This window comes from Esox lucius, chromosome 20 (genome assembly GCF_011004845.1).
Source record: "Esox lucius isolate fEsoLuc1 chromosome 20, fEsoLuc1.pri, whole genome shotgun sequence".
Taxonomy (NCBI): Eukaryota; Metazoa; Chordata; class Actinopteri; order Esociformes; family Esocidae; genus Esox; species Esox lucius.
The window spans coordinates 30,542,959-30,568,440 of NC_047588.1; the positions used below are offsets into that span (position 1 = coordinate 30,542,959).

Genomic DNA, 25,482 nt, shown 5'->3' on the forward strand with positions numbered 1-25,482 from the left:
TTTCACCTGTAAAAGACATCCCAGAAACCTTTTATTCAGACCGGTTAAGTAGAAAACAGGGATGACAAGCAGTCAAACAGCAATCAGTACTTCAGTTACCCATTGATCTACAAACATCTTCGAGGAATAAACAGGATAAGCAATTCTCAGAAACATTTGACATTTCTCCAGCACTGAATTCTGAAAACAAATGACATATCTACAAACCCCCAGTAAAATCTTTGTCAAATCACATATGAATGTCAATCAAAAATGAATGTCAACTTTGGTCCAACCTATTAATTTCAAAAGAACAGTAAAAGCCTGCACTAATAAGTACACTATTGTATAACTTTTGCTTTGATGGACATGAGTGCGCAAAAAAAATAAAAAAAATAAAAATAAAAACACCCCACAGAGCACCTGTTCCCATCCCATGTTTAGTGGCAGGACACAAGCGAATGACTAGTTCAATCCAAAATATATATATAATTCAGGGCCATTGTAATGACACCATGCTTACTAGAAGATAACCCACATGAGACTAGTTGTAACTTCTTTTTAGGCTGACTTGGGCTAAATGAGTAACTACCAAGAACAAAGCCGAGAGTTCTTAAGATACATTTCCAAAAGTGAGATTGTGTATCTGTAGGCCTACAAAAGGTTGCCCATTCTTGGGGTAGATCTTGGGTTGAGGCAGAGATGGTAGAGAGGTTATCCCAGGAAGATAATGGATGTCACATTTGGAGATTTCAGTTAGTTGCAGTATCTGGATGGCCCATCAGAGTATCTGGAATGGCCTGCAGAGAGGACAAGTCTAATTAGTAAATACATATTCTCTCACACACCACACCCAGAGAACAAAACGACGTAAAAACGGTCAATGGAAACTAAAATCACCAAAGGATTGAGGGCTGGATTCAAACGCACGCCAAAAATCGAAGTAAACCATTGGAATCACAGGCTGTTCCACCTTGCGTGAGTTTCATCATGGCAACTCAATGTGATTCAGCAGTGTGTATGGCCCCCACATGCCGGTATGCACTGCTGACAACATCTGGGCATGCTCCTGATGATAGTGGATGGTGTCCTTGGGGATCTCCTCCCAGACCTGGATCTGGGCATCTGTGAGCTCCGGGGCTGTGTGGCGCTACTTGGTGGTGCTGGACACCACCAATTAACACAAAACACCTGCAAAGGTTTCCTAAGCGTGTTAATTTATCCTCTCAATACATGGTCGTGGCTGCTTTTGCACACATTTTTGGCACTGCTGAGGTGTTGGAAGCCCAGGTTGCTTTGATAGCGGCCTTCAGCTCGTGTGTTGTGGAGTCTGGTTTATCTAATTTTCCTCTTGACAACAACCCATAGATTCTCTACGGTGTTCAGGTCAGGCGAGTTGGCAGGCCAATCAAGCACAGTAATACCATGGCCAGCAAACCAGTTACCAGTCGTTTCCAGCACTCTGATGGAAAAGGAAATCAGCATCTCCATAAAGCTTGTCAGCAGAGGGAAGCATGAAGTGCTCTAAACACTCCTGGTAAGACAGATGCATAAAACACAGTGGACCAACACCAGCAGATGACATGAAACCACAAATCATCACTGACTGTGGAAACTTCACACTGGACTTCAAGCAACTTGGATTCTGTGCCACTCCACTCTTCCTCCAGACTCTGGGACCTTGAGTTCCAAATGAAATGCAACATTTATTTTAATCTGAAGAGAAGACTTTGGACCAACGGTCCAGTTCTTTTTTCTCCTTTGCCCAGGTAAGACGTTTCTGACGTTGTCTCTGGTTCAAGAGTGGCTTGACACTAGTAATGTGACCCTTGTAGCCCATTTCTGTGCGTGTCGGCTCTAGATGCACCGTCTCCATCCTCAGTCCACTCCTTGTGAAGCTCCCCCAAGTTCTTGAATCGGCTTTGTTTGACAATCCTCTCAAGGCTGCGGTCATCCCTGTTGCTTGTGCACCTTTTCCTGACGCACTTTTCCCTTCCAGTCAACTTTCCATGAATATGCATTTTGAACAGCCAGCCCTTTCAGCAATGACATTGTGGCTTAGCCTCCTCATGGAGGGTGTCCATGTTTGTCCTCTTCCCCATGATTGTGGTTGTGTACTGAAGGCTCCGGGAGTAAATTAGCTGATTAGAGCTCTTCTCAGGTCAACATTTCCGTATTGTAAATTTAGATATTTTGAGATACTGGATTTATTTAAAAACGGGAGCATTCCTAAGTGAACCCAACATTTTGAACAGTAGTGTATGTATTGTTTACAAGTATACACAACACTTGAACTTGATTAAAAACAATAAAGGCATTCAAAACAATCATGTTTCTTACAATCATCAGTCAAGTTGACAATGATAAGCTATTGTTTACGTAGCCTTTTATCACTATAAATACCCAACCCCACTGCTTTGAGGCAGTTCAGTCTACAACCATGTGACTAGATAATATTTATACTTTATCTAAATCTTGCAAAATTGGCTTAAAAGAAAAGACCCAGGCATACCAGACAAGTTTCCAGAAACGCCTCCTGAGAAGCGGTCATTAGCACTTGGCATTCTGGGAGAATCGGAGTAGTTCATGGAGCCCAATGACAAACTGCTGTTCATACTAGGACCCCGCTGCAGACAAACACATTAAATGCATTAAATCAAGCAGAATGAAGAGGAACAACAGACCGCTTTTCCACAACACTGGCCATGTTACAGGAGTACACAGGAAATAGGTTAAGCCAGGTGTGAAGTCAATGCAACTCTAATAACACCGGGTTCTACAACACTGCAGAGGAAGTGTGTAGAAGAGCATTGAACCAAGTGACATTTACCATTCGGTTCCGGTTACAGCTACTTCCTGAGAGCGGCACGGTGCAGTGCTACAGCTGCGGTCCCACAGCGCTGTGTGTGTGTGTGTTTGTGTGTGTGTGTGTTTGTGTGTGTGTGTTACCGTGGAAACACTACGAAGTCTGTACTCCATCAGCACGTCTGTCAGCTTCTGTGTCACCTTCAGCACTATCTGAGCATCGCTCTCATTCTCAATTCGAAAATTGTCCTGTGCAAGAATCAGACATCGTCAACACACAAATCGTCCACTCGCATCACGACAGAATTTATAGTCAGATGCGCAGTTCCACCCACCAGGTACTTCAGCAGTGTGGAGGGAAGTGTGCTGCTCTCTGGAGCTGCTCCCATCAGCCCTTGGCCTGACCCATTACCCATCGGCCCTCCTCTGAACTCCTCAGGGTAGCGATTTCCTGGGCCCTCACCCAACAGGCCTCCCTGGACAAAGCCCCTGTCCCTCCCTCCTCCCAGCCCAAAGCCATCCGCTGAACCCCCCAATCTTGGGCCTTCCATGTTGTCGGGGTAGCCTCGGAAGCCCATGTCCCTTCCCTGGAAGGGGCCAGAGGGAGTGGAGCGAGGCAGGGGGTCAAGGAAGCCCCCCATTCCACCCATCGGGAAGTCAAGGGGGCTGCCTTGGGGATGAAACTCCCCCGGGAACAGAGGATCTACAAACCTGCAACCTGGAGAAAGAAAACAGAAACACTTCAAGACCAATGTCACAAGCAAATGTTTGACTTTCTTGCAGTCCATGACTGCAGGCTAACTCAGAGCTGCACCATTCCATGGAGTTTTACCCTTCACATTTAAGTGCAGCGTTTCCTTTATGAATCCAAAGATGTAATATAACTTATCTGGAACATGATTGTCTTCAGGTTTTTCACATTTACTTTAACTACAATTATCTTCCACTACTGTCCCCAACTCTCACCTGGTTTTGGTCCTCTGGGACCCATCCCACCTGGAGGTACCATATTGGGGATTGCAGAACCTGTAATGACATGGACCAAGAAATCCTTTTATTTGTTTTGATGTTTTTTGAGAGTTTGTGTAGTTGCAGAAAAGTAGCTGATTTTAATTCCAGGTCAAACAAAGTAGGGGGAGGAAAAGCACCAGTAAACTCGAAAAGGAAAAGGGCACCTTATTGTCCCTGAAGTCATCATGTATAAATGTGACTAAATAATTTAAATAAAAAAGGTGAGTGTATATTCAATGACCGCTATTAGGAAGATCCATCAAATTGGGTTGGACTGAATTTGGTCTCATCCGTTTGTTCGGAAAATGCCAGGCAGCGTCTGGGCCGATGATAAACCATCATGGTCAATGCCAGCGTGTACCAGCTGGGTTGGACTACATCTGTGTGGGACGCTCAAAAGGCATTTCAAGAAAATCTAATCTGCATGAAGCAAGTAAGCTTGTTCAATGACAACGTAATTGAAGGACATTGTCAGTAGCCTTTAGTCCAACTAGTTGGAAGTATAGAAGCCAAACCTTGGCATAAAAAATTCAATTGCATGTGCCTACAGAAAGAATTTACACTGAAGCAAACAAAAACACCCCTAAATGTCATAACACGTAACAAACCAGTTCTTCTTGGAAACATACAGCAGCTATGAACACAATGACACTTTGGCAAACAGCAACTTAATAAAGAAATAAACATACGTAGTCCTTCAAACGCAGGGACCTCACTGGGCTCCTTCAGAATCACCTGAAACACCAGACAAAACCAAGTCAAGCAACAACATGGTTCCCTAATGTCTGCTTAGTATGCAGTGTGTTTGCCGTTCCTATGGCAGGCTTGTTGAGGGAGAACCAAAAGAACCTCAATTATTGTACACAAAGAATGTGAGGCAATAGGGTCCTTTTGAGTAGTAGCCTTGTGTCCACCAACAACAGATCTTCAAGGACACTCATGCACACGCATACATGCGCAGACACCCAAATATGTTGCACTGAAGCCCACCCAATATGCACATTTACACCCTACGGAGTCTCTCTCTACTGATGACAAACCAGCTAATGCCCTTTACCATGTATACACATATAGATCATATGCGCCAATACCCAGTAACCCTGTAAAGAACCTATGCAAATGTATGTACAAAACAAAACTACGACTAACATCACACAAGTACACCAAATGGAACTATACATAATGGTCAACTGACAATGATGTTACGAGTGTTAAGGACGCCACAAAGTCTACCCAGCCACCCGACCCAATCCTTATTCCCACAGCCCCTCCACTCCAAAATGTGCTGGTCATACTGGTAGAGAAGGGGTGGAGGAGATGGACAGGAGAAATAACCCTCACCAATATCTTTTTTAATTTTATTTTCTTTATTTGTTTAAAAGGGACAATGCACATTAAAATTTTTGTTAGAGTTAGCTAAAAAGCTATTTTTCATCTGTAGTCCCTGACTGACTACTATGACTGTCTGGTTTTTGGAATTTTGAATATAAATTGTTTCCAAACAAACGTCATTGCATAGTTGTTTAACATAAGGTTCTTAATCAGTTAATTTAGCATTTTTTGCATCAAGTTAACTTAATAAGGATCTGGATCTCTGTAAATGGAGGCATCTGCATCCTGTTTATTGAACGCATTAAAGGGGAGGGGGGGGTGGTCTGGGAACAGGTGTACTAGTTCCTCTGGGTACCAGCCGTACTCTGGATCCTTGTTGAAAGGACTCTGAATCCTCCTTGCCATGACTAGCGCCGTTGAGGCGAATCACCTTCCTTCTTGGTCAGAGCTACAGAACAATTCAGCCTTTTTGGATGAGGCAGATGTAGACGAGGCCACGCTCTCAGTAGGACAGGGTTGTATTTGAAACCACCTCACCTTTATCTGTCCCCTGCCCTCAGCCTTCTCCACCTCAGCGGCCGACGCCTTGACCTTCTTTCTCACTTCGTGGTCTTTTGTGGCGGCCTCCTCCTCAAAGGGCACCTTGTCAGGATGGTTCTGCTTCTGAAACAGGATGAGGCCACAGGGTTACACAGCAGCACCACAGGCTGGTGGTTGGTAGTAAAGTCACCCGTGACGGGCCGGGGACACACGCAGACAGGGCCTCACCATGTATCTGAAGGAGTGCTTCCACCCCTTGATGTGAGCCAGCATGTCGGTCTGTAGGCGACTCACCCGGCAGAGTTTACACTGGTAGTGAGGCGGGACTGACTTACTAGGGCTGCGGTACTCCCACACATACTGAAGACCTGCAAGTAGTAAGTATATAAAGCTTACGCAGCAAACCATGGGGCAGAACATACATAAGGACTGGTCACAGCCAGAGGAATTGTACTGGTATTCAATGTTCTTGTGGGGATGTGTGTAAGTGGATAAGTTCAATTTGTAAAAAAAACCAAATACAAATAAAAAAATACAATGTAAGGTACCTTGTTGCCATCTTTGGGCGGAAGTTGGTAATCTTTCAATTTCACCTTTCACGATTTCTTTCATTAGAGTAACTAACCATATTCATGTTATCCATGTAAACCATTTTTCCAGCAGGACTTTCCTTTTGAGGATAAGTGTCAAATAATTAAAAAACATTAGAAAAGAAGAGGAACCAGGAAAGCCTAATTCAGCCAGCCCGCGTTTAGAAGGAACGAATGCTGTTGCCCTACTGGATTCGAACCAGGGTCTCCTATGTGAGAGGCTGTGTCTAACCATCACGCTACACGTCTGCAGTGTCCTGCATGGTTAAACCAATTGGTCAAAACTTGTTATTTTTAACTAAGGTACATTTGAGAAATGTCTGTCTTTCTATTGGCTGGTATGTAAATCTTTACTTTGATTGTGACACACGTCTGTATATTATCAGAGGATATTTGGGCCATGTCCTCCTGCCTAGACAAAGAAGGGTGTCAGTCCTTTCTGTTCCTTAGGAATGTAGGAGAGGGGGATCGGGTGTTTGTCCTCGGGGGGCATCCTCTGACCGGCACCAGTAGGTTGTAGGGTTAATCATCTGCCGACCTGTAGGTTGTCTAGATGCTTTAAGTTTCCCTCAAGGGTTGAGAAAGTGAACCAGATGGGGGAAGACAACATGTCCCTTGTGTCAAGCCCAGGACATGTGATAGAACAAAGGGCATGTGTTTGATTGACTTGAGACCGATGGGCAACAACTTACCACACCCCTTTTTCTATGTAATAAATACGGATTATTCATGCATGGAGTTAGAGACTCCTCGGATGATTATGTCTGTAAGCGTTTGACGCATCTCTCATATTTGCATAATAGTTAATAAAACTGTTAGAATGTGCCAAGAGAACTTTGTCTCGGTTTCTTACTCCTTTAAGAGTTGTGTAAGATGCTACTGTATAAAAGTAATGGTCCAGGTCGTAAAACAATGGGTGTATCTGCAGAAGGGCTTTTGTGATTGTCATTGTTTTATACTTTTCATTAAAGTCTAATTGGATTCAGAAGTTCTGGAGTTGTTGCACATTTGTTTTAGAAAGAGTTAGACTTTTTTCCACAACAATAGCATCTATGAACTGTATGGCTTTTGCCACGGGAGGTTTAAACAGCTTATTAGCCAGTAATAGGCCTACTAGTATCTTACTACTTATAATAAGAATATAATAATTGAGCAATCGCTAACGTGACTGAAGATTTACTTTACACTGACAAAGCTATTTCATGGCACCACAATGTTTGTTTTTCTTTCAGTCATGAATTATATTGACACAATAACTATCAATATAAATGACGAGAACTGACTTTTTCATCTAGTGAAAAGCTGAGTGAATCGTGGAAACCCCTCTTTTACTGCGCAAGGGGATGTGGTCTATATTACCGCAAAAAGCATGCACGGATGCGCACTTCAGAAATCCACCAGAAAAGGTCACAATATAATTGTAAACAGTTATTTTAGGCTTACTATAACGTAGCTACTGAAGCTTGTAGCCAGCAACGTTTGTCTATCCTGAACAAATCCTAATGCATGGTTTGTTCTGTCTGAGGCGAGGATCGGACCCTGCTCCACCCACATGGCAGTCTGAGTTTTAGTGGAGATTCAGTGGATTTTGAAAAAAAAATATTTACTTCGTCTTTGACTTCCTTCCAAAATGAAGGTACTCACCAATGACAGTCTCCTCAGTGATGGCCTTCAGTTGCTTTGACATTGAGGGGATCGTCAGGACATTGCCAGCCTTGGAGGTGAACACTGGAAAATAAACAGAAGTCAACATACAAAAGCATAAAAACATGCTAACACTGCCGAGACTGACTCACGGGGCTGTAATCCTGACCACAGACAGCTGAGACCACATGGTCGAACTCCAGCCATCAGACCAGCAAAAAGCCCATCGCTAAGGAGCCTTATACTGCAGGAATTCGGAAGCGAAATACTGCAGGAATACTTCAAAAGGTGTCTTTAAAAAAAGGTCACCGTGTAGAATTACACAAACCCCAGTCAAAAGACTTGAAGTTTAGAGGTCCTTCACTTACTGAACAACCGTTAGAAACCGAACCCCATCTGAGTCTAGCCTCATCTCCAGCCGTGCATCTTCAACACCTGCTAAGAGTCCCTACTTTTTCTGTACTAGGTCAGCCTTCGCCAAAAACCCAGATTGGCCGAGAATACTAGATGCTCTGGCTGGTAATCATAAAGTCTGGGAATCAAAGATAACTTGAATTGATATTCTCTATACTTTCAGGCACACCTTCACAAAATAACCATTTGTTAGAAGGTGGCCCAGAAGGCACACAAGAGGCTAATGTGAGGCGTGGAAGGCCTGCTGAAAATTGCAGTGGCTTCGGTTATCTAGTCACAGGTCAATAGCCGGCCTACAGAATTCTCAGTGCCAGCAGGCACAGTTCTATACCGGTGTCAAATCAAACCAGAGCAACCGGAGTGCACAGCACTGCAGAGGTCTGCGTATTGGACCGCAGTGAGTTGAGGTAGAAACACTTTCCAGTTCCTCCTTACAGTCCACCTGCCATTGTCCCACAGACTTCCAGTTCCTGGGTCACAAAGGCTCCAGAAGACAATACCGCTGCCAGCATCTACTATCCAGTTAAACTACCATGGGCCTAAAAGGCCTCAGTTCTTAGCCAGCGCCAATACCCATTGATTGAATGAGGATGAGTGTCCCATTTCAACCGCCACTCATCTGGAGTACCCAACTGGGTGATGCCCGTATCCATCTGGCCCCACACCATCTGTGCCAGACCAGGCTCTCAGGGATTTAACCAGTGCCCACGTGGCGCAACAGATCCCTTGGAGCAGAGCGAACCATTGTTCTGTGGAGAGGTGTGAGGCTGCGGTTTCTAAAGTTGTTCAGGCTGTAAATCATGGACCAAAATGTTTTATGAAACAAGACCCTTTGCTAATGCACCTGATAAGACGTGTCCACATTAGAGTACTGAAGTTCTGGAGTTGTCGCCCCCCCCCCCCCCCACCCCCCCCAACAGACTAAAAACGAAAAAAGACCTTACTTTTATCATTAAGGAAAGACTCTTTTTGAACCACATAGCCTAAGGCAATGGCCAGTGACTTGAAGCTGATCGACATTTACAGCGACCGAAGTGAATTTCAGAAGCAGCCTGGAGCACACCCCTGACCATTCCCCTGTCCAATCAGCCGCCAGCAAAAAAGGCAGGAGAAAGTGGGGTCACAGCTCACAATCTCCTGTCAGAGACAGCGATGCTGTGTGAAAGCAGAACTTACCTATTTCCGCAGAGAAGTTAGGCTGCTTTCTCTGTCAGAGGGAATAACCAGGCCAGAGGAGAGAGAGACAGACAGGCATTAGTGAGACAGATGGAAGTAGCAGAGGGGTAAACCCCACTGCATGGTTCCCAAGCAGGTCACGACAGCCTGGTGGGTTTCAGCTAAAGATGTGGTTCTGGATATAGGCATTGGTTTGGTTAAAGCAAAAGCTTCAAGTGGACCACAGCACAAAAACATTGGAGAACCCTAATGCAAGTCTGCCTCAATAGGAAAACAAGTCTTCAACGTCTTCCATGACCCGGTCATTGATGGAACTGAGCCATCACTGACTACGCACAGGACATGTGTGCTTTACCATGAACCGAAGAACAACTACTCTAGTCAGTTGATTAAAATCAGAATCCTGCTGTGCCCAAAGGGGTATCAGAGAACCAAGCTTCCATAGACCATAATGAACCCTAGTGCTTATAGCTCAGCAGGTAGTAACAGCCCACTGAAGAGAAATGAAATCTAAAGAGAGAGCATGAGGTGTCCCAGAGACACACACACAGAGCCCTGTTAGACTGGTCCGTCACATCCCTCCCATATTTATTAACATGGTTCTGGAATTTCAGGCAACAACTTGCTTTAGCATCCCAGAGTCAGGGGAAAACTCAAACGCTGATTAAGGGGCAGTTCAGCAGACTGCAACTCCACAGACACCTGGAGTCGTAGGAGACCAGACAACTCCAATCAGCCTCTACAGTTCCTGCAGTGGCCACACAGCATGGAGCACTGCTATGGCTTTAAGGGATCAAACTGGTTAGATGTGCACACAGTACTTTCAAAACTAGATTAGATTCAACTTTGTCATTGAACAAGTGCAAGTACAGTACAACAAAATGCAGTAAACTACTACTTGGTATTTCAAAACTACTAGTTGGTATTACCCGTATCACATTGAAACTAAAATTCTTTGTATGCAAATAATGCTCCAAGTGAAACCCTTCAGTAAGGCCATGTAGACAAAAAAACCTATTAATGTAGACTTGTTTTGTTCCATTTTGCAAAATCTCACTACAAGTCTTTGTTTGTAGTCACAAAGTATTGTATTTTTGTAAGTGTTACTAAAATCTGTAATTAGTACATTATACAGATTAGTTACTGTGAAATATTTTAAGGTAGTGGTCTCAGACTGCAACGGTTACCAGCTGCTGCATGTTATTAAATGTGATAAATATAGCGTGGTATCCATGAGTTGCAGTTCAAACGCATCTTGTAAAATCACCTACAGAGCGCAAAAGAGACAAGAGAAAAACGTTCTGCACATGCGCAGGAACATCTGATCCAGAAGGTTTTGCAGTCATTCGGGCCATTAAAATTGACCTGACTACAGTACCAAGGACTCGACTCACCCTGTTGTTGCCCCCATTTGCGTTCCTGAACTTCTTCGGTGGTGGGGCACCAGAAGGTGGCCTTTCGTTTGCATTATCGCCTTGCTGCATTCTGTAGGTCACCAAACGAACCAAGAAAATATAAATACATCAGACATCTAGACATGCGACATCCATATTATTAGTGTCCCTAAGATTTGATCAAAACAACACAAACTGCTCGTTGTGAGACGAACAAAACCAATTGGCCCTGCCTGACAACTGCTAGGTAGCCGGACAACGTCCTCCACGGTAGGCTAACTTAGCAAGAAAACACTGCAATGTTATTAAAAAGTATAAATACGGGGCGGTAGGGATATGCCACAGGAAATACTCTACCTGAAAAATGAAGATTAGCAATGAACTAAAAACGAGTGAAGGGAAATCTTGCAAGTCAATAACAAAAAATAAGAACTAGCGTTAGCGTACACGCAATCTTGTAGGTCTTTATAGAAATAGCCGTGACGTTAGACGGTGTTGTGGGCCTCCGTCTTTGCCTGAGGATTCAGAATTGAAATAAAAATGTATTAAAACAATTGAAAAAAATGATATCAAAAGCTATATTTTATTTGCTATTAATCTATTAAGCAACACTTGTGATTGTAAAAAAAAAAAAATACAGGCAAATGATAAAACAGCTAAGTTCGTTGTTGTATGAAAGAGAAAGGCCCCTGTTGTGAATGAACACGAGCCTGGTTTTTTTATTAAACCATAGAGGTTTTGGAATTGAAACTCGTTTAAAGCTATACAGAGAACACTGCTACATACACACTACTGTAACTTTCTGACAGTTTCAACACACGTGAGTTTTAATAATTTTTCTAAACGCTGTAAATTATTCTGGGGTTTGTTCTCATACAGTTAAGAACCAAACGAACCGTGGTAACGTTGAGTAGCTACACAAGTTATGTAGTTGTGGATCAGTACCTGTGCTGTTGATAAAAGGATTGCCATGATGTTTCCTCTGTACCGCCCAGGAACGTTGATTTCAGATTCTTTCAGATATACGCACACGTCAAATTATGTTTGGGTACTCGCCAAAAATATGCTAGCTTAGCAGAATTGCTATTACAATGTTTACACAGACCGCCCGATTCTGCAGAGATGACCAAGAGTAAGAAGAAGAAGAGGCAGGATGACTTCCAGAAGGTCAAACTGAAGGTGGGGAAGACGAAGCCTAAAGCTGACAATGCCACCAACATTAACTTCAGGACAAAGGGAATACACCTGACTGAACAGCTGAAGAAAGATGGTTCTGCTCCCACCACACACAGGAAGCTTAACATCAAGGTAAGTAATATGCACATGCACATATACGCTGATAAAATACACTTCTGTATATTACACTGTGTGTCTTCCTTCTAGGACCTGCTGTCCCAGTTGCACCACTACAGTGGTACAGTGAAGCAGGGGGCTTTGGTGGGACTGCGGGAGCTGCTGACCCTTCACCCCTCCGAGCTAGATCAGCACCTTTCCAGTCTGCTCAGTGAAGTCGCCGCTGTCTTCACAGACAAGGATCCCAATGTACGGATGTCTGCCACACGTCTGCTCAGGTTGGGAATACATTTTATCATCACAGTGGGATGTTCTCATTATCTCAGTTCCCCAACCCAACGTACATGTTTACATTATGTTGGCCCCACCCAGGTTCATTGCCCAGAGTGTTCCAGCGGAGCGGACGTGTCCATTCTTTCCTCTCCTCTCTGCCCACCTGTCCTGTGCCATGACACACATCGAGACAGGCATCCAGGAGGACGCCCTGAAGGTCCTTGATGTTCTGCTGGACCACTACCCTGCCCTGCTGGCTGCTCGTCCTGCTCTTTTGCTCACCAACTTCTTGGAACTGATTTCACACAAAAGCACTGGGGGCGGGGCTAGGAAGGGGCAGGAAGGGAAGGGGAGGAGCTGGGCCCTGTCAGTCAACCCTAACAGAAACGTGACTGGTCAGCAGTGGAGACTCACAGTGCTTCTGAGGTACGTCCACACCTATACCTGTGTAGAGTTAGCAGTATTTTATTATGTGTAAATGCATTGTTCCGTCCTCATTTTGCTTATTTGTGTGTGTCTGATGTGTTTTCCAGACTGGGACGTTTTCTTCAGGCGGTAGTTGAGGAAAGGCGAGCGGAGGAGGGAGATGTATGTGTCTCAGGTGATCTGTTTGGTGGTTTGAATGGAGAGGAAGGTGCCAACACACCATTGGAACTCAACTGGGAGGAGCTTACCTATGGAAAGGGCTCATTCCAGGTTTTTGAACATTCAGGAGCCAATCCCACTCCACATTCTACCTTTAAACTCAGGTATGCACATCACACTCGCCCTCTTAATTAACCAAGACACACACCCACCATTACCCACATACTCTGCTGATTCACTCTCCTGTCCTTTTTTAAATGTGTCTCTTTTCTCCACCGTGTCTGTAGGCCAGAGTCTCAGCCTGGAACGGGGGTAAGTGAGGGTCTGAGCTCGGTGGAGGCTGTGCGGGGCTTCGCCTCAACCTTGGTTCCCCTTCTTCTGGATGTCTGGGTAGAGGCCAGTGTCAGCGACCGGAGCAAGACTGACAGTGCTCATCTACTCACCCCCGATGCCATGGCTCTGATGTACCAAGTCCTCTCTGTACTACAGCTGCTACGGAAGCTGACCCCACAGAGAGAACACCAAGATGCACTGGTAAATGTACACACACACTCCCTCTCAATTAATCAGTAAATCACATTTATTTATAAATCCTTTTTTACATCAGCAGTTGTCGCAAAGTGCTTTTACAAAACACCCGGCCTTAAACCCCATGGAGCGAACAGCAGTAGTGTTGAATTTCTGTGGCTTGGAAAAACTCCCTAACAAGGCTGAAATGTAGGAAGAAACCTAGAGAGGAACCAGCCTCAGAGGGGTGACTAGTCCTCTTCTGGCTGTGCCGGGTGAACATATTCAGAGTACAAATTGTAATACTTAATAAATGCATGTGGGCTGAGTAGAGAGTCTATTTAAACCTAGTCCAAGTCAGAAGCATTACCAGATGGACAAGAACAGGGACAACACGGGGGGGGGGGGGGGGTCAGCAGAGTGGCAGCTGAAATCGTCAGGTATCGTCTTGATCTGCGACTTTGGATAGGGACAGCAATGAGTCTTTCAAGCCTAGTACTCTGGAGGTGTGGGCCAAGACCTCATGTCCTCCTAAGTTTAACACGGCAGGAGACAGGGAACATGACCCTACTCCCCCAGGACAATAATATAGCAGCATAAGACCTTGGGGCTGAGATGGGGGGGTCCAGTGACACTGTGGCCCTATCTGGGGGAGGCCACGGACAGGGCGCAACAGGCAGGAAATCAATCCACCCACATTGCCAAGCATCAACCAAAGGGACACCCACCAACTGCAACCATCCTGAATGAGAGCAGAGTATTGCCAGCAGAGTACAGCCCAATTGCGTACTAGAGAGACAGCAAGCCATTGACTCTGACCCCAAATGGCATTGGAGGGAGGGCATCCCAGTGGTGATAAGATCCCACCTGGCAAGACAGCAAGGGTGGACAGTATCAAGCCTTTCTGGTCACCTTCACACCCCTGGGCCAGACTACACTTAATCATAGACCATGCTGTAGAGATGAGTCTTTAGTGGACACTTTCATTCTCTCCCTTTGTTTTGTCGCTCTCTCCCCCTCTCTTTCTGTATAAGATGTGTGGTTACCTTTGTATTTTTAACAGGGGTTCCTATTATTTATGTTTAGGATGCCTGGTTTCGCAGTGAGTACCTGGGGGAGTTTAAGCAGCAATTCATGAAGAACTTCCCTTATGGAAATCTGGACACCCCTAAACAAAGGAAAAGGAAAGACGCCAAGAGGTAAGACATGTCCAGGTGGTTCCTGATGTTTTCTTCAACTTCCTAATATCTCTCTGATGCATTTTAGTCCCTTTTAAACTACACCCATCCCATTAAGAGTAGTGAAGAGCAATGTGCAACAAAGCCAACCTCACGACCGAGGGATTTGTGGTACACAAAGATCACCATGGGAATGCAGCACGCTAACCTCCCACACTTACCATGACCCAGGTCGCCTCTTTTGGATGTTTTTTTTGTTATTTTCGGGGGGTTGTTTTGACACTTTATAAGATCCAAATTCCGACTCCTAGAAACCAACAAGCTAAAGTAGATGGTGCTGATTTATTTGCACATTGAACAATAGTTGAAACCTTGATGGGACTTGAACAACAATGTCTGTCTGAATTCTTCCATCTTATTGCACCTTTGACCTTAACAGGTTGGCTGTCACAGCCCAAATGTAAATTGCAAATGAGATGCCGATTTATTTTGACAATCCAGCACATGAGCACAGTGCTCCTGAAAATGTGTAACACCCGTCCCCGTTTTTTTGGTGAGGTTGCATGAAAATCTAAAGTACTCTTGGCGTGTGTGTGTTTCTGTGTCAGCAGTAAGCAGACTCCCACGGTCCCAGGTCAGGTGGTGGAACCCTTAGCGCTGAACATTCTGCTCTGCCAGGTCATGGTTTCCATGGTTATTCTCAACCAGAGGGAGGGGCCAGCTCAGGAGCCTGACGCTGATTGGCTAATGCCTCTGAGGGGGTTTGTCCAAGAGACTCTGTCCAGCGGGGCCAAGCTGAGCCATAGACACCTACACACCCTCCTGGAGACTGTGTGGAGAATGGTCATCACACAGCGGAGTAGAGGTGCGTGTGTGTGAGAGGGGGGGTTTCTACACATCAGTGGGTCTGGGCTGTCAATTAATGAATTGTGTGTGTGTGTGTGTGTAGCAGTGACGGAGGACTTGTTACAGGCGGTGTATGTTCAGTACCAGCAAATGAACCTTAATCTGCAGACCAGAACACTGCTGCTGTCCTTCTTCAGTCGCCTGTACCTACAGGAACACAACCACATACACATCGCTAGGTAACACAAACACACGCTCTCTGAGACTATTTCACTGCACTAAATAACTGAAGACATACAGTGTCTAGCCTCAACTATAAGACTTGAGCTGGATTACTATGCTTTTTTTCTGTCTGCTCTCTCTTCCTCAGGAGTAAGGTGTTGTCTAGGTGGCTGGCAGCACTGCCAATCCAGTTGTCCCAGCTGGGACACCGTAACCCCGCCCTCTCAGGGTGGCTCCTCCTTTCCATTCAGGCCGCTGCCTCTCGGGGGAATAAGGACCTGCTGAAATCCCTACACACACATGCATGCAGGCTCTATGGTGAACACACACACACACACACACACACGGAGAAGACTCCAATACCTTGTTTTATTTCAAACACTTTGCAGTCTGCTTTCATCATCCCTAATACCATGCAATATGGCGTTCGATCTGTCTTCATGGTTTTCTATCACACAGTGGAGAAATGTTTGTTTCCCAAACAGTTGATAGAAATCCAGTGAAATCCGTTAGCCTACGTGATGTTCACACATTGATGCTCTCTGTCCAAGGGCCGTGCATGATTCCTGTACGTTGTGGATGTGCACACAGAGACCCATCTGAAGCCCCATTCAGAACAGTCAGTTCACCAGAGTCGGCGGTAGGCAGGTAGCTGGTATGTGACCATGCTGTGGAAAGACTCTAGGTTTCTCAAAGTGCTTCTCAGTTTTTTCCACCTGGGGGCAGTAGAGGTCCACGGTGACTGGGCCTGGAGTGGAGTGTTGTGATATAAGCTTGCACAGAGATGGTTAGTGTTTGGGGAGGGGAAAAGGTTGAGGGTTTGAGCGTGCTGGGGGTTATGGAAGAGGGCTGTGGGGGTGTGGGGGGGCTGGTCCTGCGTTCTGATAAAAGCCCCGGAGCAGACAGAGAGGGCGATTCACTATCACAGAACTCCTTTTGTCTAAATTGTCTGTGACATCAGCAACGTGCGTCAGCAGCCGACATAACAGAGGTCTAATCATTACTACTCTCTTTCACGCTCTTGCTTTATCTCTCTTGCACTCTGATTACAGTTTTTTCTTAGATCATAAACTGGTGTTTATAGTCCATTCACTCTTTTACATCAACATAAGCTCCTTGTTGCTACTACGTGAGGTACTACATATAGGTGCCCACAGACGCCAGGGGAGCTGTTGACCCCCCCGCCCCCAAATAAATGAAATAAAACTTCACCCATGTTTCAGTGTAAAGTCTAATTTTAAAAATTGGTAGAGCACCTGCCCTTGATTTCCTGTTATTTCAGTCACTGACTGACATTGATTTAGCTTTAATGGTTAGTGATGATGTTATGCTAAATTTAAAGGAAATTAAGACTATTCACTGCCTGGGGGTGTGATGCAAAAGGCTAGACATGTGATACAGATAATCAATAACTTGATGGTTAATAGAGATGCATGTAATGAATCAAAGCCTGCGCAGTAGCTCTCCAGGGCTGGAGGTGTCCACCTCTGCTCTGGTGCATGAGCTCATGTTGGTGTTGGCTAGAAGGTGTATATTGACATGTGTGTCGTCTGTGTGTGTGTGTGTGTTGTCTGTGTGTGCGCACAGACCCACAGGAGGGCAGTGTGGTGTTGCTGCCGGCAGAGTCTCAACAGCGATTGGTCCAGCTACTCTACTTCCTGCCTGTGATTCCACAGGGTCTGTTGGCCAATCTGAGTCGCTGCTGTACCGCGGGACGTTTCTCAGCTAGCCTGGCCGCCTCCCTTATACGCATCATACATCTCAGGTAACCCCAGATCAGGTCAGCTTCACACTGTTCTTACAGGAAGCCTGTGCCAGGGTCAGCTTCACAGTGTTCTTACAGGAAGCCTGTGCCAGGGTCAGCTTCACAGTGTTCTTACAGGAAGCCTGTGCCAGGGTCAGCTTCACATTGTTCTGACAGGAAGCCTGTGCCAGGGTCAGCTTCACAGTGTTCTGACAGGAAGCCTGTGCCAGGGTCAGCTTCACAGTGTTCTGACAGGAAGCCTGTGGCAGGGTCAGCTTCACAGTGTTCTGACAGGAAGCCTGTGGCAGGGTCAGCTTCACAGTGTTCTGACAGGAAGCCTGTGGCAGGGTCAGCTTCACAGTGTTCTGACAGGAAGCCTGTGGCAGGGTCAGCTTCACAGTGTTCTGACAGGAAGCCTGTGGCAGGGTCAGCTTCACAGTGTTCTGACAGGAAGCCTGTGGCAGGGTCAGCTTCACAGTGTTCTGACAGGAAGCCTGTGGCAGGGTCAGCTTCACAGTGTTCTGACAGGAAGCCTGTGGCAGGGTCAGCTTCACAGTGTTCTGACAGGAAGCCTGTGGCAGGGTCAGCTTCACAGTGTTCTTACAGGAAGCCTGTGGCAGGGTCAGCTTCACAGTGTTCTTACAGGAAGCCTGTGCTGTGCAAATGAGAACATTTAGATGGAACTGCAGAAACCAGGCCAAAACCCAATCACAAGGCTTTTACTAACCTGAAACATTTTGACATATTTTTATTGTGCGTGAAATGATGCATGTTTGTGTGTTTGTGTGAGAAGGAGCCATCAGTTGTTCCTGGTTAAGGAAGGGAGACAGGAGACGGCTGGTTGGCCAGCTTAATGGAATCAAATAATTAACCAATCAAGACACATCAAGGGTCATGACACAAGATTAGCGGCGCACGCCTCACACACACACACACACACACACACACACACAAACACTTTAGCATTTCAATGTAGGCCTTGAGAGGGCAGTGTTGTGTGCGTGTTGTGTGCATAAGCGATGTTCTGCTTTTTGGTCATGCTGCGGTTGGCCAACGATTTCTCACACACGCATCTGACTTTGCATAACGTTACGATGTCATCAGTGTGCATCGCCGCTGGGTGGGTGTTTGTGTGTGTGTGTGTGTGTGTGTGTGTGTGTGAAACCCCCCGTGTTGTCAGTGTGTCTCTGGGGAATGTTACACAAACCAGACCAGAGATTGGGGCAGTATGTATGTCTGAAGCACAAAGGGCCCTTTGGAAAGTGGAATGTGGAAGAGTCGTCATGAAACGTAGGGAATATCGTCCTGTTAGCACATCACGTGTCTCCTACTGTTACAAAACACATTTCTGACCTGTCACCGGTGCCCACTTAACCACCCCCCCTCGCCCAAACATACTGCTGCTCTGGGAAACTGAATTCTGTCTAACGTGGTCTGTTCCATATAAGCCTGACTAAAGGGAGACTAAAGTCTCACCCATATCATCTGAAAGCAAACTGGAACGAACTCCCGTCCTGCGAAATGTTTGAAAGCCATTAGTTAAGCTCTCACTGGACCACCAATATATGCTGCTTTGTCTCAGTCTGCTGGCTCTAATGTGTGTGTGTTTTAGGTCTTCTTTAAGTGGCTGGTCAGTAGGGTCTCCGGACACAGCGGTGTGTGACGTTGACTACATCAGCTTCCTGTTTTCCATCCTCACTGGTAAGGCTCAGTCCGAGCATTTCCTGTCAGACACACATCTGGTCATCAGCCCTGTGATCTGTCTGTTGGATTTCATGAAGAGGAGCTCACAATGAGAACTGAGTGACTGTTCTGTCCCTCAGGCTTCTCCTCGGATGAGTTGTCCACCCTGCAGGAGGCTGGAGACGAGAGTGTCCTCCCCCCATCACCCCTGTCCCCCCTCAGCCTCTACCCCACCCCCCTGGAGCAGTTCACACACCACTGGGATGTCGTGGAGGTCAGGACACACACACACACACACTACCACCTTAATTCACGACACCTACCGCCACTCCTTCACTGAATGTTAAGACAGGAAGTGGAAGAACGGGTGAATGAGAGGGCAGGATGGAGGCATGGGATGGATGGGAGAGAGAAGGACAGCGACTTGTAGGATGAAGTCTGATGGAGAAGGACGTATCACTGCAGCCAGTGTGGTGTACCTGTGAGAGGGCCTTGGTATTCGTGACACCGTGGTTGTCTTTTTAGTTCCCCCTGGTACCTGACAAAGGGCTCAGAGGGGGACGCTTTATCTGGCTGCACCGGCCGAGAGGGGAGCCTTTATCGCGGTGTGCAGGCCGAGGCTGCGTGGTTATCGGGCGCAGCGGAAATGCAGAAATGCTAATGAGAGCCCGTGGCGTGATGGGTGTGTGACATTTCTGCTCGGAAATTACCGTTAACGGAACCGCGCCCTGAGGCGAGGTGTGTGAGGGTGGGGCTATAATCACTAATTCAGCTCCTCAATTAGAGCCTGAGATCCTGGCCGTCTCATCTCCACGTCGGAGTCAATCAGACTGAGGGTTGAGGGGGCAGGGGGGGATGTTATTAGGGGACGGACTGTGTCTGCTCTGATGCCACTAATGAGACAGGATTGTTTTTAATGGAGGGTTGAATGCCAACAGGTGCACAGGTCTGGGGGGCTGGTGCACACGCTGCCTCGCGTTTAACACACACCTCATTTCCATGGTCGGTAATGAGAAATTGGGATTTGATTTGAAGGTAATGAGGAAAAAGTTTAACTTAATTTCTTACCTCTGAAAGTTTGTGTTACACCCTTTCACCTGTGTGTGTGTGTGTGTGTGTAAAGACTGCATATTTTAATGTAAAACCCCATTTCCCAAAAAGTTGAGAAAAATGCAAATAACTACAGAATGCAATGATGTGCAAATAATTTATCACTATATTTAATTGAAAATAGTACAAAGACAACATATCAATTATTTTTATTTTTTTATACATGCCCATTTTGAATTTGATGCGAGGAACTCGTTTAAAAAAAGTTCGGATAGGGGCATGTTTATTGCTATGTTTCATCACCTCTTTTAACAACACTAAGCGTTTGGGAGCTGAGGAGACCAACAGCTGTAGTTTTGAATGTGAAATGTTTTCTCTTTCTTGCTTGATATAGGATTTCTGCTGCTCAACAGTTCAGGCTCTCAGATTAACACCCGGACTCTCTTACTACAGAGCCATGCTGTTTTAATACGTGCATAATGTGGTTTAGCATTGTCTTGCTGAAATAAGCAAGACCTTCCCGTGAAAAAGACATTTGGATGGCAGCATATGTTGCTCCAAAACCTGTATATATTGTTCAGCATTAATGTTGCTTTCACAGATGTGCAAGTCACCCATGCCATGTGCAGTAATGCACCCCCATACCATCATGGATGCTGGCTTTTGAACTGTGCGCTGATTACAAGCCAGATGGTCCCTCTCCTCTTTTGTCTGGAGGACACAGCGTCCAAGATTCCCAAAAATAATTTCAAATTTTGATTTGTCAGACCACAGGACAGTTATCCACTTCGCCTCAGTCCATCTTAAATTAGCTCAAGCCCAGAAAAGGTGGCAGTGTTTCTGGATCTTGTTTATATATGGTTTCTTCTTTGCATGGTAGAGTTTTACTTGCATTTGTGGTTGCAGCGACATACTGTGTTCACAGACAATGGTTTTCAGAAGTGTTCCTGAGCCCATACAGTGATGTCCACTACAGAATCGTGTCTGTTTTTAATGCTGTGTCGCCAGAGGGCCCTAAGATCACGGCCATCCAGTATTGGTTTTTGGCCTTGTCCCGTGTACAGAGATTTCTTCAGATTCTCTTGATCTTTTAATGATATTCTGTACCGTAGATGATGAGATCCCCAAACTCACTAAAATGTTAGGTTGAGAAATGTTCTTAAATTTTTGCACTATTTGCCTTCAGTCTTCAGTGGTGAACCACTCCCCATCCTTCCTTCTGATAGACCCATCCTCTGGAATTATCTTTTAATACCCAGTCATGATATTGACCTCTTGCCAATTGACCTAATTAGTTGAGTGATATTAGTGATTTTGTTTTTTAGCATTACTTTTCCAGTCTTTTAGTGCCTCTTTCCCAACTTTCTGCCAGCGTGTTGCTGGCATCAAATTCAAAGTGGACATATATTTTTCAAGAAACCATAAAATGCCCTGGTTTCAACATTGATATGTTGTCTTTGTACTATTTTATATTGAATATAGGGTTTAAATAATTTGCACATCATTACATTCTATTTTCATTTATATTATAAATTGGATTGAAACCCAAATGTGGTTGCAGTTGTCAGCTCAAACCTTTGATATGGGGAGAAATATCTGTTTGATATAAAAGAAGGTCAAATTTGGCTTTTGCACGGATGTTGTGAGCAGTGTGACAATGTGGTTTGTCTGATGAATGGTCCAAGATGTGTCGTTGATTAGAGAAAAGAGCCGGGTCCTTCTCCTTAATTTTTCCTCTAATTTCATACCTCCATAATGTAATTATTTTACACACAAGTCCATAAACAGTCTGGATGTTTGGGCTAACAAAACATTGTTACAGAAGAAAAAAAAACTTTCAGCCAGGTGTCAGCTTTCATGAACCAGCCAATGTCTGGGTTCGCTTACCCCTAATGTAAGGTAGCATACATTATTATTACTATGCAATTATTAGCCAGGCACCAGTCGTCGGGGGGACAGAATGTATAATCGTAGATCTGACATGAATTATTTTAGTAATAACTTTACTTAGAACAAGGTAATAGATTAGGGTTTTTAGTTGAGTCTTTCAGTTTGATGAGATGGCTGTGTCTTCTCGTTATTTTCTTCACTGGCTGTTCATTGCGTTGTTTTTTTGGGCTTTTGTCCTTTTTTATATGTTCTGTCCCTTGTAGCTCTTGGTTGGCTGTTCCTTGGGTTGTGGAGGCTTTCCTTTGATTCTTATCCTCATTTCCTTGGGTTGTGGAGGCTTTCCCCTTGTTCCAATCAGACTGAATTCTACTCTTTTTGAAAGTACTGTTGTCTTGCAATACAACAGAACTCATATTTTATAGCGTAGTGGTTAGACACAAGGACCTGCTACCAATAGGTCCCGCGTTCGACACATCAAAGCAGATTATGCATTAGGATTTGTTCTGGATAGATAGAACCTTCGCTGGCTAACAAAATGATCTAATGTGGAGATGCTGTACCGACACTGGGCAAGTGTATAGCACCGTGGTGTGGTGGTTAAAGACACACGGGTTCGAATCCAGTGAGTGTAACAACATTTAGCACTTTTAATTGCGGACCAGTATGGAACTGGGCTTGCCTGGCTCCTTTCCCTTTTTTTACATGGAAACGTCTGGGAAGAATTACAGCTTATGTGCTCTGTATTATTGCCTACTGGTTTTTATCTGCCACAGTTCCGTTTGGTGGAAGCGCACGATTATGGGGACAACATTTTCTTTATACAGATTTTAGAATACAGAATGATAATAAGCAAATTGGATGGAAACGTAACTGTTGGCAGTTTTACAGTTACGACCAAAAAAAATTTGGCTTTGCAAGAAGAAATGTTGTATAATGCACCTTTTAACAGGATGTCTTCCGCTGGAGTGAATGATGCAGCCTATCAGAGGTCCAGTATATACAACATTACCATTAGGTCATTGGGCTGGTTCATCATTAGTGTTTACTGTTGCCTTGTAGTCCACAAACAAACACTCAGGTTTTAATGTCAGTGACCCATGACCTTTACAACAGCAGGATGTGACCTAACCACTGTCTGCTTATCCCACAGGAAGTCTGCCATTGCTTAGAGACGCTGGGGTCCCGTTCACAGTGCTTCGACGTGCTGCAGAACGGCATCTGCAAGAACCTGGTAAAATGGTGTTCTTGTGCGTGTGCATCTTTTCTGTGGGTGTGGGTACGCTGTCATTTTCCCACGCGTAACTCCGTCTCCCTCCCTCTCAGACGGGTCTGGCTGTGGTACCAGACAGTATGGCAGCAGGGTTGTTGAGGGCAGTGGCCCGGCTGCTGGATCAGTCCGTCCTCCCCAGTGAAGCGCTGCTGAGGTTCCTCTCGCACTGCTGCCTCAGCCTGCTGTCTCTTGTTCTGACCCTGCAGCACACAGCCTCCGAGACCAACCATAAGAGGTAGGTGTGTGTGTGTGTGTGTGTGACCTCTCCACCAGTCACCTGGCGTCACACCCTGTGTATACCGGTGCCCAACCTGTCTGTGTCCGCGCAGGGAGGCGGTGTGGGGGGCGTGCGTGGCGGCGCTGGGCAGCGTTCCCCGGCTGTTACGGATGGTTCTGCAGTTGTTGCGGGTGGGGGACCTGTGTGAGGAGGAGCTTCCTCAGCTGGCCCAGATCCTGTCTCTGCTGCTGCAGCACACGACGCTACGCAACCACATGCTGGCTAACGCAAGTCTTCTGCAACACATCATACAGGACCTCACGGTAAACACACAGCCAACTGATCCGTCAGAGCGACGGACCTGAAACACTTGTGTTAGAAGAGTGTTTCTCATCCCGCGATCCTGGACTCCCGCCCTGCATGTTTTCGATCTCTTCCTGCCCTAATATACCTTATGTAGCTCATGAAGGACTTTATAATGAGCTGATCACTTCAATCATGTGTGACAGAGGGTCCAGGAGCAGGGTTGAGAAACGCTGTTATGATAAGGAGTGTGAGGAGGGCATTTCCCCAACGTTGTTTGTTGAGTTGCTGAGTGTGTGTGTGTGTGTGTGTGTTCCAGAGGTACTGTCAAGGCGAGGCGAGGGAGCAGTGGTTGACCGACCTGCTGTACTGTTACAGCGTAACCATGGCAACTCACCGTGGTAATCTTGGGCTACGTGACATCTACTGACCTTGCCCACAAAACCAAAAGTGTGTGCTCTCCATTCCATGATCTCCTGTTTTCCCATCCATCTCTTTGTCCTTCTTAATCAACTAGAATCCCTAGACAAAAACAACTGTCAGCATGTTGCCAAATCTTGTGTGGCTACCACTTTTAGTCCTGTAGAGTGAAGGAATGGGCAGGCCAGCTTTAACATGATTTCTTGTCCCTGTTTACTTTGTTTCTGTTACAAAAATAAAATAAAACTGGAGACCATGTATGTCCATTTATTGACAAGCTTTATGAAAAAAAGAGTACAAAAACAATATGGTATTTAACACCCTTGGTTGGTATTCATAATTTTAAAGCCTTCTGTTGGAGTTTTTGTGTTGCCGTGGCAATTTAAATTGTATTCATTTAGCACTGTGGGCTTATCCAGAGCAGGACGTACAGATCTGCATCAGACATGTTTGGAGACGTAAGACCCCCAACCCAAAAATGCAGTGCGTAGTCTTGTTAAATATCCCTCTGTACAGAGTCCTACAGAGGGGGCGGGTGGCCTGTGGACGGGGGTAACGGCTTGCCAACTACCCTGTGTGAAGCTGTGTATCGAATGTCACGACAGAGGGGGAGGGGCCAGGCGGGTTATGAACAAGTGTTACGGCTGAAAGGAAAAGTGTGTGTGGCTGCAGGTGGGCTAGCTGTATGACCTGCTGTTGACAGACGGACTCCTTCAACTGAGGAAAGGTTATTTGTATGTGTGTGTGTGGTTGTTTTCTGAAAGGTTATTTGTGTGTGTGTGTGTGTGTGTGGTTGTTTTCTGAAAGGTTATCTTGCACCAACACGCTTAATAAATGGACCCTGTGAGGTCACGACTGATGTAACCTAGCTTTGTTTTTTTTAATACTTGACACCGGAAGAGAGAACAATTCGACTGGTAGCTTTGGCGTGGCAGCTGGGTCGCTAAGCAACGCCAAGGCGATAACACTGAGGTCACGTGGGCCTTTCCTGTGCGTGTGGTCATCATCGTTTGCCCTGCGCCCCTTGTCCAGTGCTGTGGGGTCGGAGGTGGTAGGAGTACTGCCTTGCCTGGCCCACCGCGTCACACAGGTGAACACACTCCATACTGCTCACTG

The 25,482-nt window shown here is 45.6% G+C and overlaps 3 protein-coding genes across 7 annotated transcripts in view; 1 reads left to right on the top strand and 2 right to left on the bottom strand.

Moving 5' to 3' along the window:
• Positions 1 to 11,380, bottom strand: si:ch211-197h24.6. Of its 2 annotated transcripts, XM_010884717.4 has the most exons (12): positions 11,243 to 11,380; positions 10,886 to 10,976; positions 9,492 to 9,522; positions 7,902 to 7,985; positions 5,896 to 6,035; positions 5,665 to 5,790; positions 4,485 to 4,530; positions 3,751 to 3,810; positions 3,120 to 3,502; positions 2,929 to 3,033; positions 2,492 to 2,606; positions 1 to 779 (listed from the first exon to the last, which is right to left on the bottom strand). In XM_010884717.4, exons 2-12 carry the CDS (start codon positions 10,973 to 10,975, stop codon positions 736 to 738), a joined length of 1,224 nt encoding a protein of 407 aa, XP_010883019.2. In that variant the 5' UTR covers position 10,976; positions 11,243 to 11,380; the 3' UTR covers positions 1 to 735. The 2 variants fall into 2 exon arrangements, with proteins under 2 accessions (XP_010883019.2, XP_010883020.2); XM_010884718.2 differs by lacking the exons at positions 9,492 to 9,522; positions 11,243 to 11,380 and having other exon boundaries at positions 10,886 to 10,974.
• Positions 10,970 to 24,622, top strand: tex10 (testis expressed 10). 4 transcript variants are annotated; one of them, XM_029115667.2, is made up of 17 exons: positions 10,970 to 11,155; positions 11,989 to 12,193; positions 12,269 to 12,456; positions 12,551 to 12,877; positions 12,985 to 13,200; positions 13,324 to 13,570; positions 14,630 to 14,742; positions 15,330 to 15,586; positions 15,671 to 15,806; positions 15,938 to 16,107; positions 17,377 to 17,554; positions 19,146 to 19,234; positions 19,357 to 19,490; positions 23,307 to 23,387; positions 23,480 to 23,661; positions 23,756 to 23,966; positions 24,266 to 24,622. In XM_029115667.2, the coding sequence occupies exons 2-17, from the start codon at positions 12,008 to 12,010 to the stop codon at positions 24,374 to 24,376; spliced, it is 2,826 nt and encodes a 941-aa protein (XP_028971500.1). In that variant the 5' UTR covers positions 10,970 to 11,155; positions 11,989 to 12,007; the 3' UTR covers positions 24,377 to 24,622. The 4 variants fall into 4 exon arrangements, with proteins under 4 accessions (XP_028971500.1, XP_010883016.3, XP_028971502.1 ...); XM_010884714.5 differs by lacking the exon at positions 10,970 to 11,155 and adding an exon at positions 11,541 to 11,705; XM_029115669.2 differs by lacking the exon at positions 10,970 to 11,155 and adding an exon at positions 11,541 to 11,705 and having other exon boundaries at positions 15,674 to 15,806.
• invs (inversin) overlaps positions 24,618 to 25,482 on the bottom strand; it is a 23,656-nt gene continuing 22,791 nt past the window's right edge. Inside the window, exon 20 of the mRNA XM_034288765.1 lies at positions 24,618 to 25,479. Within this exon, the coding sequence (XP_034144656.1) occupies positions 25,370 to 25,479 (110 nt within the window). The 3' untranslated portion in view covers positions 24,618 to 25,369. The remainder of the gene's footprint in view (positions 25,480 to 25,482) is intronic.